A 13,468-nucleotide genomic window follows, 5' to 3' on the forward strand; every position below is an offset into this window, starting at 1 on the left:
TGTGCAGATAAAGTTAGAAATAGAATATTGACTATCACTGTGTTTTTTTAAAGAAGTTAAAGGAGTTTGTTACACAGTCTTTTTACATGCATGTTAGTGTGTACGTATATACGAGGAGTCCCAAAATAGCCATGTACAGGAAATGACAGATGAGCTCATATGACTGGTTGCTAACCCAGCACATAGAAAAGTGGCCATACATGCCTATAATTGTAACCCATGCAGTCATTTTATTTTCTATATTGATCAAACACTCTGTAGCCACAAAGCACAAGACAAAGTGGTGTGAAGGTTTACATCCTGGACTTGTCAAAACCCTCTTATTTATTATATGATCAGTTTATCTCACAGACTTGCTTGTTTAAACCCAGCTATGTATTGTATAACAAAGTTTGAACTGTTATTCCTGAGACAGGCATTACTAGTGCAGTGTTGATTAATGTCAGATGGTGTCTTCAGTGGTGGCCATCTCGAACCTCATGTCATGTCAGTTGTAGATGAAATTAGTGCTCTGAAAAATCTTGTTATTGCTAATTCTCTCCTAAATGTATGGTCATATTAACATGGGGCTTTCACTACAAGACCTTTTATGATGCCTGGTTATTCAAAAAGAAAATGGTACCAACATGACTTCCAGTATGGCACCATTGTGACCATTTTAAAAATATTGTTATTGCTATTATTCCAAAATAGACAGTTGTCTTCACCAAAATTCATATTATATGTATAATTAGTCCTCATGAAAATGGTTACACCATGGAGACCTTCCTGAAATTCATTTTATCACTGTATCTCTTGAACAAATAATCATGGGGACATAGGGTTTCCACAAAGGAGTTGTTATGATAGGTGATTGGTCTCAAATGAAATTGGTGCCAATTAGGTGCACAATACATTACCAGGCTAGCCATCTTGAAATCTTGTTTTAGCTACTTCTCCCTAACAGATGATTATATAGACATAGGGGTTTCACTACAAGACTTCTTATGATAATCTAATTGGTCTTGAATGAAATTGGTGCTGATCAGGACTCTATTTGATGGCCATGATGGCCGTCTCAAAATCTTGTTATAAATGCATTTCCTGACTGGATACTTGTATTGACATGGGACTTTTACTAAATGACTTCGTATGATAGGTAGTGATCCTGTATGAAAATTGTGCCAATCAGACCTCCAGTATGGCTGCATTGGTAGTTATCTTGAAAGTCTTGTTGCATCTTTTCCATTGAACAGATTGTGATGGGGATATAACTAAAAGATTTCATATGATAACAGTCTTACCTAAACAAAAATAATGCTATTCAAAACTAGATGATCACCTTGGTGGCAGTCGTGAAACTTTTATTACTAGTCCTCTAGGGTTGGTCATATTGACACATGTTTTTCACTAAACACATCTCATTAATGTAGTTTGTCATAAGAGAAAATGATGCCAAGATGGCCTCTCAAAATGTGACAAATCTTGCAACAGCTTCTTATCCAGAATGGATGGCTTACCAACATTTTTGGGGGGTTGGTTGGTTGGTTGGTTGGTTTAAAAGTCACTTCTTGTTTTGCAAAATACAGTTGTATCTGTATTAAATCTGATGCTGATACAACATCCAAAATGGCTGCTGTGAGAGCCATTTTAAGTATCTTCACATGGCTGTTTCTCCAAAATGGATGGTTGTATGAACATGGAGCTTTCACTAAACACTTTAGCAGTACATATATATAGCAGGTTCTAAATGAATATGGTGCTCATCTGACTTCCAACCAAAGAAACCATCTAGAAATTCTTCCTATCACTAATCTTATAGCATGAATGGTGGCACTGACATGTGAATGCAACTAAAACACATTTTGCAATATTGTATATTTGTTCTGAATGAAAACAAATGGCACAGATCTGACTGCCAGGATATTTATAAAACTGAAGCGAATCCGAACTGAAAATGACACAGATTTACATGATTCAGTATATTAACATCATTTAAATTATTTTAACATTCTATACCTATCTTTTGGAATTTTGGTTTACCCATATGGGTGGAGATGCAGACAGTGCAACGTAGTAGGGCCTTATCTTTGAGATTTTAGCTCATTAACCATGCATACATTGGCTGTTACTCCTTGTAGTATTGTCACTATAATTGCTTGTTACTTGGTTACTTGTAGAGGATTTTAATTATGCCAGTATTGTTGACAGGCAGAGTATATAATTTTTTCTGCAGATTTCAAAATTCAAAATTCCACGATATATCCACTTTGTGTCTGAGTTTCCAATGACTGTGACAGGGAAGGTTCAGAAGTACAAGATCCGGGATGAGGCAACTAGGATGCTGGGTTTGGAGCATGTTACTTACTAGAGCAGAGGAGATTACTTTTGTGATGCAATCAGTTATGTAATGTATTTAAATATTTGTTTAAAATGAGATATTTTTAAAGCTATGTATTATTCCATCAGCTGAATATTTTATAATAGCTGAATTGTATTTTGCCCCATTGGTTTGCATCTTGATTTGGCTGTCATCATTCATTATGCTGTTCATCATTGCAAGGGAGTTCATTAGAAAGACTGAGAAAAAACCACAAAACATAGAACAGTGATATTTGACTGGCATATTTTTGTGCATATACATGTATAATGTTTCAGCCAGGATTGATAACATGGACTAATAGGCCCCCTTTATTTAAAATAGTACAGCCAGTGGTGTGTTCATATAGGTCCAATTTCATAATAAAATGTTATCTACATAAACAAATTAACTTCTAAACTTCAAAATTCTGTTTTGATTTTCTCAGCAATACTTTAAGAGAAGTCAATGATTACAATTCTTATTCCTCAGCAGTATTATGGTCTTCAATGTTTGCAGAGGTTTTCAGGTGATTTCCTTAGAGTATACAAATATGTTTTTTATTCTTTGGTTCCACCATTTTGGTATTAAATTCATCAGCAGCAGTTTCAGTTTTTGCTTGACTTTATTCTTGGCTTTTGTGGGTCACTAGTAGTCATCATTTTGGTAATCATGTTTATTGAATTAGACTGGAATAAGGGAACTGGTTATCTGTCTATTAGCAAAATATTTTCACCTTTGCAAATGGCACTACATCAGGGTCACATCATGTGACTGGAAGCCTGTTGCTTACAAAAGTCACCAAGTGTCAAATGTTTCTTCGAATATGTAATATGTAACTAAACCAGGGATGGGTGTTACATCAGCTTGTTACATAAATTTGTTTCAAATTTCTTTCAAGGCTTTTATAGTACAGTAGTATGCCAAGCATTTCTCAAAGAAATATCTTGGGATATACTAATTACACAGTTATTTCTGGATGATCTCAAATTTTGACATAGAGTATGTATGATTAGGAGGGAGGGGGAGTTTTGTCATACAGTATGTATGGTTAGGAGGGAGGGGGCAGAGCATAACAACCAGTGCATTTGGAAAAGATTGCTTGATGGAAATTATTCATTTTCATAAAAGCAATCATTTAGCATTTCAGACATTCACTGATTGGTGGACACATTTGTTCAAGGTTATAGGTAAACAAAAATTCACCTTCATCATTTAATTACATTGCAATTGTGCATTATATATCTGATATTTATGCAGGACATGGTGCAAATTTTGCACAAATTCTGTAATGACACATCCTATCTGAAACATTGCCTATGTTTACAAGCTGGTTAGATTTTCAGACCGTTATGGCAGTGTTTTACTTATGTCTTTTTTCTTTTTTGATTTCATTGCTTCATACTTCTGACCTTTTTGGACTAAGACTTTTTTTAGTACAAACCTTTTTATTATGGTTAAGTAAATATCACTTGAGGTACATGGTTGGAATTTTTGTTTGCATATGTAGATTGCTTGATTAGGTTTGCATACCATGATGGCAGTATTTCACATTTTTCTAACATTTTTAATTTTGGGGTGATATAACTTTTTGTTTGAATTGTTGTATAAATCTAGTTTAGTTAGATCTATAACCCTTTATTGTTATTGTCTGTTTAATATTTTATGGCATGTAACATAACTCAATATTATACTTTTATATATATATATATATATACATTTATAAAATAGATGATATGGGTTTAAGTTCAACAGAAAAGTTTATTAAGAATTATTTTTATATTCTGGATTAGAGTAAAATATTCCATACATTGTATTTACATCGATACAGGTTTGATTATTTCAGTGAATATACTTTTTACATATTTACAGGTTGTATGCAATGTGGAACATATTGATATTTTTTGAATAAAGTAATAAATACAAGAAATGTCATAAAGTGTACTATAATACTCAATAATAAATTTTTATTTAAAACCAGACTGTTGTTTTTAAATAATTTTTTTCTCACTGAGAATTTTAACAAAAATTTGGAGGCTAAATGGAGAAAGGATGTTTCTAAGATTTTGTTTGCCATAATTTTTTTTGGTGATAAATCGACCTCATTCTGATTTTGAGTTATTGGATTTTACTCCTTTATTGCACTTTATTTTTTCTAAAATGTTGAGTTGTGCTAAAACATTTTCCTGAGAAGTCTTGGGTATTTTAGGGGCCCCGAGTGGCTGAATGATCTAAAGTGCTCACCATTCCAGATCACTGCCATCTCACCTCTGTCTGCATGGATTTGAGTCCAAAGCTTGGCTATTGTGTGTACGTGGGAAAGCCTGCCTGTAGCTTCTCGTGGGTCGGTGGTTCTTACCTGGGTTTTCCAGGGTTCTTTCTCCACCAGTTATACTGGCCGCCATGTATAGCCTATCTTGTGCTGAAAAATGGCGTTAAACCCTACAACAACTACAACAACAAAATTTTTTGAAAGCTTTCCTTTTCTTTTAGCAACAACAGATGAGAGTGAACGGGCATCATTTGAACATATGTGAAAGAACTTATGGCTAGGATGATCTCTGGCAAATCTGGTCAAATTTTTTAATAAGATGTTAAGTATGAATTGCAAATAGACAATATAAACTAGATGAAGGACAATACCATAAGTTCACTTAGTTGGAGAATTAAGATAGGCTATACATGGCGGCCAGTATTAATGGTGGAGGAAGAAGCCGGGAAAACCCCAGAAAGAACCACCAACCCATGAGAAGCTACTGGCAAGCTTTCTCACATACCCACATTGGCTGAATCCGAGACTCGAACCCACGCAGACAGAGGTGAGATGGCAGTGATCCGTAATGGAGAGCGCGTTAGACCACTCAGCCACTCGGGGCCCCTGAAAGCTTTAAATAATGTATTATTGCAAATTGCACAAAGTAATTGGAAAAAATTTGAAATAAAGCATCCTGACATAAAGTTGTTGCAGATTTATTCAAATGATGTCAGTCAGTCATTAAACATGACCTTCAGCACTAAGAATAATAGAAAAATGTTTAAACTTGTCAAAAGCTACTCAAGAAAACCTTACCAAATTTCACTGAAAGCATCATGACATGAATGTCTTTCAGGTTTATTTAAATGACACCAATCTTCCAGATAAAAATATAAGAACTTTTAAACAACTTCTGAAAATTCAGTCATAAGATTTTGACCAAATTTTCGACCATTCTAGCATAGATGACTTTTAATATTTTAAAATGATTCAAAAAAAAGGCTGTCATTATTAAAAAATATAAAAAGCTTTCAGTGACTTCTTAAAATTGTGTGTCAAAAGAATTCAATCCAATTTGATAAATAGTATTATGACATATATAATATGTTGTTATCTGCCATTAAGTATGGTAACTATCTCATCTTTGCATTGGGTGCCCTATATGCACTTTCACAAGTGGCTAAAGAGCCTGACCTCAGAGTGACAGTCTCTGTTGCACTTGCTGCAGGTGAACACCAATACTTGTTGAGGCTGTTGTTGTTTTGTCTTCCTCCTGGCTATCTTTGCAGTAAGGTTTGTGTTTCTCAACTTTCTGAACACCTTGTCTGACAGCTAGGTGCCAGGTGGAGTGGTCATCAGCACAGCTCTCCCAGTCATTGATTTTGATGTTGGCCATCTTCATGCCCTTCTTGCAGATATCTTTGTAACTGAGATGTGGCCATCCAGCCAGACGTGCATCTTTTGCTAGCTTGCCGTATAGCAGGTACTTGGAAATACAACCTGGGTCCATTCTCTCAATGTGGCTGAGCCAGCGAAGGTGCCTCTTGCTGCAAATGGAGAACCTGCTGTTCATATTGGCACGCATAGACATTTAGTTTGGTCTTCTCAGTGAGGTTGGGGTTGTTCCAGACCCTCTGGTTCATTCTGGCCATAACTGCTGCTGCCTTGGCAATCCTGCTGTTCACCTCATAATCAATGGGGAGCTGGTGATGGTGGACCCGAAGTATGTGAAGATCTCAACAACTTCCAGGTCGTACCCATCGATGGTGATGGTGGGAGAGGAGTCTGCATCTTGAGCCATGACTTTCATTTTCTTCAGGCTGATGGTTAGTCCAAACTCCTTACAGGTGTGGGAGAGGCGGCATACCAGCTGCTGTAGTCCATCTTCCATGTGTGATGTCAAGGCTGCATCATCGGCAAAGAGCAATTCATGGATGAGAACCTCTATGACTTTAGTCTTAGCACGAAGAAGGGCGATGTTGAACAGCTTGCTGTAAGCCCTGGGATGGATGTACACTCCCTCGTTGCAGTCGTTGAAGATGTACTGGAGGAGCATGGAGAAGATGGCAAAGAACGTCGGCGCAAGGATGCAGCCTTGCTTCACTCTGCTGCTGACTAGAAAGGCCCCTGCTGTTGCACCTGTGAAGCACACTGTGCTGTGCATGTTCTCGTATAACGACGTGACAACAGCGAACAGTCATCTTCTGCAGGATTCTGAAGAGTCTACTGTTATTGACTAGGTCAAACTAACTATGTTACTTAAAATATATTTTTTAATGACTTTTTTGAAACTGCTGAATAGAATTAGACCAAATTTTACAGAAAGCATAAAGACCTCTTAAGTTACAACAAATGATGACAATCTTTACCATAAGAAATGGCCATCACTGCTAAAATAAAGAATAAAAATTGTATAACTGTTCAGAAACATCTTATCAGATTTTGACTAAGTTTGACAAAAGCATTGTAGCATGATGGGCTTTCAGATTCATAAAAATTATGTTGACTTGCCAATAAAATATGGCTACCATTGCTAAATGTAGAATACTGCTCTGGTGACCTAGTGGTGAGATCGTCTGCCGCAGATGCAGGAGGTCGTGGGTTTGATCCCCGGTCAAGTCATACTAAAGACTTACAAAAATGGTAATAACAGCTGCCTTGCTTGGCACTCAGCATTAAGAGGTTAGTGTTAGGACTGGTCGGCCTGGTTTCAGGATAATGTGACTGGGTGGGACAGCATGCTACTTGTCTACAGCATGATGCCTCAATGCTGGACATTACTATAAACTGTCACACTGCAGACATCATAGCAATATGACTGAAAAATTGTTAAAGCTATTTTAAAAATCCAAATCACACACACACACACACATAACGTAACAAATCGTTTTTGATTGACTTTCATAAATGGCTTAACAGAATTTAAATTTGATAGAAAGCTGGCTGGCATGATTTCACTCAAATTTTGTGAAAAAGGCAGTCTGCTATCAAATATGACATCTGGTACTAAAAATAGAAAAACTTGTAATAATGTTTTATTGAAAGCCACTTAGTAGAATTTTACCACATTTGACAGAAATCATATTACTTTGAAGGCATTACACATTTATAGAAATGATGACAGTTCACCATCAGATAAGGTGTCCATTCTCAAAGTAGAAAATTACACAAAACGTTATTGAAAAATTTGAATTTGACCAACCGATTGAAATTGAAAGCATCCTGTTATAAAGGCCTTTCAGTATCTGACAAAATGATCTTCATGTGCATCTACTGTACATTTTATTATATTAAAAACCAAACCATCTAGTTGTTAATATACCAAATCATATGCAACAACACTGATGCAAACAATGACATTGTGTAACCAGAAGTGATACCAAACATTTGTCAGAGTACCCGGTAAATACAATACAGTGATCTTACTGATCCAGACTTTTTGGCAAACTGTTCTTGCATTTAACTGTTAGGCAGCCAGCCGGTGATCTTGGGCCTCTTGTTAAAAGAAATACTTTTTTGCCACTGTCTCTTGGACGTTATTATTCATCCAGCTCCAACACTTTGTGAAAAAAGTATGGAAGTTTTGTTTTTTATGGATAACCAGTTTATTGGGAATATAGTAAAGAAGAACCATCCCACATTGATAACTAGCTTTTCAGAAAGAAGAGGAAGAATATAAGATCAGATAAGGTATGCTGGAGAATTTGTGGAGGTCTATTCATCCATTATACTTTTTGTCAAGCCTGCCTTTGCAGTAGGTTGATAGAATGATCACTTGGGCAACAGTGTGTGTATCCATCGATTTATCTGTTTACCTTTGTCCTAGATTAGCCTCATTGCTTTGGGGAACAAAATGGGGGTCTCTTGTTTCAAGTTATAATACCATTCTGGATATTTTCTTTTAGCATTTGTTATTTACAGGTCTGCCACTTACATCAGGAACCAGATTAGGTTTAAAATTAATTAAAAATGTTAAAATTTTGCAAAATTAATATAAAATTACAACATGTGCCATTCCTGCCAGATATTGAGTGTAATGTTTTTCTTAAGATGTATATGTCCATTATTTCAAGACATCCAGTGCAAAATTTGAAACACTGTTCACTGAATATCCATTTGTCCCAATTTCTTTAGATCATAAAGGGAAAAGCTGATCATGTAATTTGTTCCTGAAATATTGATTGTCTCAGTTTTAAACTTTGTCAGAAAGAAAATGCAGGGATCTTGAATAGATTACAAGTTGAATGTGTAATTGGAATCATGTTAAATACTACAAATATTTCTCGAATCAGTATACCTTCATGTTTTGCTCACAATAATTACATGTCTAACAAATAAAAAAAATTTAAAGCTTTTAGTTTTCCTGTGGTAATCTGAGAGTAAAAAAAGCGTCATACCTATCTATGTTCTAGAATAAAAGATTTTGATGATGTGTATGGAATGCTATTAGATGTGTGGATGATTGTCAGGTTCCTGTATATGTTGATCATGTTGTACATGTATATTGATAGCAAGTTAATATAGTTATACTTGCATGCATGTTTGGTAGATAAATACTTTCAATTGCAGCATTTGAAAAAATATAATAAATGCTTGTGTATATCTAATCAGAATGTACCAGGGAATAACTTTAAAAAACACATTTTAAGGCATATACTGACCATTAATAATATATTTGATAAATATGTGTATTTTATAGTTATTTATAAATAAGTGTGTCTGGGTAATCAATAATGTTCATTACATTTAAACACAGGAATCAGACGGGGTTTTTAATTCATGTTTGTTTTTCTCGTTTCTCTTCATTATTGGCATCATGTGACTTGTATCAGAAAAATCTGTGATTCTCAGTATATAATTGTAAACCTTATGTCCCAAATTTGCATACATGTCACATACAATTTCTTCATTCCAAAAGGTCAGAATCTACTACTGTTACTACTACTACTAATAATAATAATAAGAAGAAGAAGAAGAATAAGAAAAAGAGGAAGGAGAAAAGAAGAAGAACAAAAGCCACTGTTAGCACCAACACTGTTGCTGCCATCAATAAGGATAAAATAATTCAACTGAATAATTATTAATTGTAAACAGGTTTAATTAAGTTTGAGTTCTGGATACACTTTTGATTGGACCTCATAATTTTCTATAAACAAATTTTGTTTACATTTTGATGAAAATTTCCATTGAGATGATAGAGTAGAGTTCTTAACTTAGAATTTTCTGGAAATAAAGTTTTGACCCTCATCATGGTTCGCAAATTATGTTTTTATATCGAGGTTGATTATATTGGAATTACTCATTCCTACATTAACATCTGAAGTGAAATTAGTCCTATTGTGATGTTCAGTTTTAATTTGAGAGGTTTCTTTATTTAAATTATTTACTGGAATTATAATGTGCATAATAATACTTTTCAGAATATTTTGGATTCAATGCCATTTTGAATTATATCATGGTGATACATCAAGACTTAACATAGTGCCACATTCCAGCTTATTGGTACATCAACACATTCAGAATTTGAATTCATTCAGAACACCACTGAAATTTATTTGTAACTCTGTACTTTTGGACTTGTGATTGAACTTTTAGGACTATTTGGGATTTAATTTACAAAACTGTAAGTTCCTTTTAAATTTTCTCTTTTTGTATCATAACGAAATAACTTATTTGTTGAATTTTGCAAAACTCTTTGGTTTTCACTGTTTCTTTTACTTAATTTTATTAGACAATAAAGTTGTAGCAGAAAATTGGGGAGCTCTCATCGGGAATAATAATTTCTTTTAAATATTTCAGAAAACAGTAGTTTTTTTAAATCTTAAATTCAACTCGTTTCAGAATTTTCTTACACCAGGCATTTTAATTTAACATTTGAGAAATCTATAGTGAAACCAACAAGCATTCACAATGTCATCTAAAGTGGAGAATGTTATTTTAAATCCTACCCAGGAAGGATTCAAGTCCTTGTAGAAGGATGAATTACTTGAGCTTACCAGACAATAGGATATTTCTGAAATGATGGCTTCTCCAACTTAACTAGAACTAAAAAAATCTTTTGCTTCAGTATTTGGTGGAAAAGTTTTTGTTTCGAAAAAATGCTTCAGGTTTGATTAGCAAGTCTATGTCTAGCTATGAAATGAAAGTTAAGAGAATTGAAATTAAAAAACCAGATGAAAATAAGAAAGCTTCAGCTACAAACAGAAAAAGAAGTCAGACATGTAATTGCAGATGCAGAATGAGGAGAAAGAATGCAAATGCAAATACTAATAATGAGGACTTTGTATTGCGCCTAATCTTAAGAAGCTCTAAGTGCTTTACAACATTAGACAACACCTATAAGATAAAAAAAAACATAATATTATTACAAAAACAAACACCATGAAATTAGAAAAACATAAAATAAAAAAAACATGTAGGAAACAGTAGGTATTTAAGTTTGTTCTTGCAGTCGAAATAAGTGAGTTTGAGAGCCCTCTTGAATGTGATCACTGTGTCTTGTGTCTAAGTTCAGTGGGCAATTCATTCCACGTTGCTGGGCCCTGGTATGGAGAAGAACGCTGTCCATATGACTTTGTTTTCATAGTGGGAATAATGAGTATACGATTGTCAGAAGAGGAGCGTAAGTATTTTGCAGGTGTATACACATGGGTGAGGTCGGATAGGTATGTTGGACCAGAGTCCGACAGGAAACGTAGCACAGAGAACAAATTTTGTGTTTGATTCTGGATCGAATGGATAGCCCCAGTGTAGGGTACAGAGCAGTGGGGAGGTGTGCAAGGCAAATGAAAAAAAAAAAATGGAAATAGAAAGGGAAACAAAAAGAAGAAAGGAAATGCAATTTAAATTAATAGAACTGGCAAGTGGATAGCACTCTCCCCATTACACACATATTCAGGTTTTGATGTTACCAGAAATATTTGGCTAGTACCCCTTGTTAGAGAAAAAGAAGTAGATCAATATTTAACCCATTTTTAGAAGATTGCTGAAAATTTGAAATGGCCTAAAGAGCCTTGAACTCTATTACTACAAAGTATACTATTGGCAAAGCTTGTGAAGTCTGCAATTCGCTCTCAGTACAACATGGTGTTGATTTTGATGTGGTTAAGGAATGCATCTTGAATGGTCTATGAATTGGTACCTGAGGCGTATCGACAGAGGTTTAGGATATGTAAAAGGAAAATGGACAGACCCATGACGAATTTGGAAGAGAAGAAAGAACAACTGTTTGACAGGTGGTACTCAGCAAAGAAGGTTGGTTAAGAATACGATAACCTCAAACAAGTCATAAGCTGAAGAGTTAAAGAATTGTATTCATAGTGACATCAAGACATACCTTGATGAGCAAAAGTATAAACTTTAGAAACTGCTGCTTATACGGCTGACGGTTATTCACTGACTCACAACGTTTCAGTCAATACGTCTTTCAGTCTGTAGTGGTTTTATATAAAACCATCCCAATCTCATACCAGCACTTCCAAATCTCAGTCTGGAATAACTTTTAAGAATCAAACATTTGATAAGACTGATAGGAAATCCTTATCTCCTCCTATGTGTACTTACTGAAAGAAGAAAGGGCACGTCATTTCTGATTGCTACAAATTAAAAACTAAGCAACAGATTCAAGACAGACATGTTCCGGATACCATTATTTATAAGAGGTCAAGGTCATGTTAATGTGTTGAAAGCAATACGTTTTTTGGTCAAACAAACCAATTCTGATTTTATTATGGAGAATTATGAACCATTCATGTCATAAGGTTCTGTCTCACTTGGTGGTTCTGCCAAGCATATCTCTTAAAAAATTAAGGGACACGTGATCATCTCGGAATCCTTTATTGTCAGGTGCTTTTCTTTTATCTGCAAAGTCTTCTAGTGAAAATATTCTTATTCAGGGAGTAGAGTGCAGTTTCGTTAATGTTCCTCTCGATTTTGTAAATTTGATCACTTCTCTTAATCGCAGGATCCGTGTCAGTCAGAAAAGTTACGTCTTTACCCATCGTGGATATTCATTTATTACTAGGTAATGACCTAGCTGGAGATAAGGTTGTGATCAATCCACGTGTAACTGATAAGTCTTGTTTGGATCAAAATGTTGATCGCATTGAAAATGAAATCCCTGATTTATACCCAATTTGTGTAGTTAGTTGAGCGATGGCAAAAAGAGCGCTTGAGAGTGATGTTGATCAGGAAATTGTTCCTTTAGTTGGCACATTTATTGGCCAGTCTTTTGATGAGGTCGCTTTTTCTCCTTTTAATGATCAATCTTTTTACTATTCATTCTCTCTATTCTAATCAGGGTGACAAAAGAAAATCACTCTGTCGAACATGAAAAAGATTCTAAGATTTCCTGTTTGTTTCAGAGGGCTATTAACCAACCTGAAGCCTCACAAATACGTATGTTATTTTGTGAAAATTAGGGTCAACCTAAGGTACCCGCTTGTGACGAGTGGTCAGTGAGCTATCAAAGTTTTGTTCCTAAGTCGTATATATACTGGAAATTCTTAGTCTAGCCCATGAAACTCGTTTGAATGGTCATTTAGGAGTCAATATGACTTATTAGATCTTGAATCATTCTTGTTTGCCGAGAATTAAAAGTGATATTTCTAAATATTGTAGATGGTAAGATAACCCAATCTTAAGATACCTAAAGCTTCTTTGCAACCTATTCCTGCGTATGATGAACCATATAGCAGAATAAAAGTAGATTGTCTCAGTCCCTTACCTAAGATCAAGTCAGGCAACCAGTACTTTGTGTGTGATTTAAATTTTTAACGTAGCTTTAAAATTTTTTATGTCATATCGCTACGATGTCAGTTTATAGTGATGTCTAGCACTGGATCATCATGCCACAGACATGTAGTATGCTGTCCCAC

At 35.0% G+C, this 13,468-nt stretch overlaps 1 protein-coding gene across 5 annotated transcripts in view; it reads left to right on the forward strand.

The window, feature by feature from the left end:
* Positions 1-4,318, forward strand: part of LOC149797449 (medium-chain acyl-CoA ligase ACSF2, mitochondrial-like) — a 49,463-nt gene extending 45,145 nt beyond the window's left edge. For all 5 annotated transcript variants that reach the window (XM_089962259.1, XM_089962258.1, XM_089962260.1 and 2 more), the window contains one exon: positions 2,216-4,318. In XM_089962259.1, coding sequence (XP_089818385.1) covers positions 2,216-2,350 — 135 coding nt within the window. In that variant the 3' untranslated portion in view covers positions 2,351-4,318. The remainder of the gene's footprint in view (positions 1-2,215) is intronic.
* Positions 4,319-13,468: the final 9,150 nt, after the last annotated feature.

This window comes from Sinohyriopsis cumingii, chromosome 6 (assembly GCF_028554795.1).
Source record: "Sinohyriopsis cumingii isolate HCF-2022 chromosome 6, ASM2855479v2, whole genome shotgun sequence".
In the NCBI taxonomy this organism is placed as follows: Eukaryota; Metazoa; Mollusca; class Bivalvia; order Unionida; family Unionidae; genus Sinohyriopsis; species Sinohyriopsis cumingii.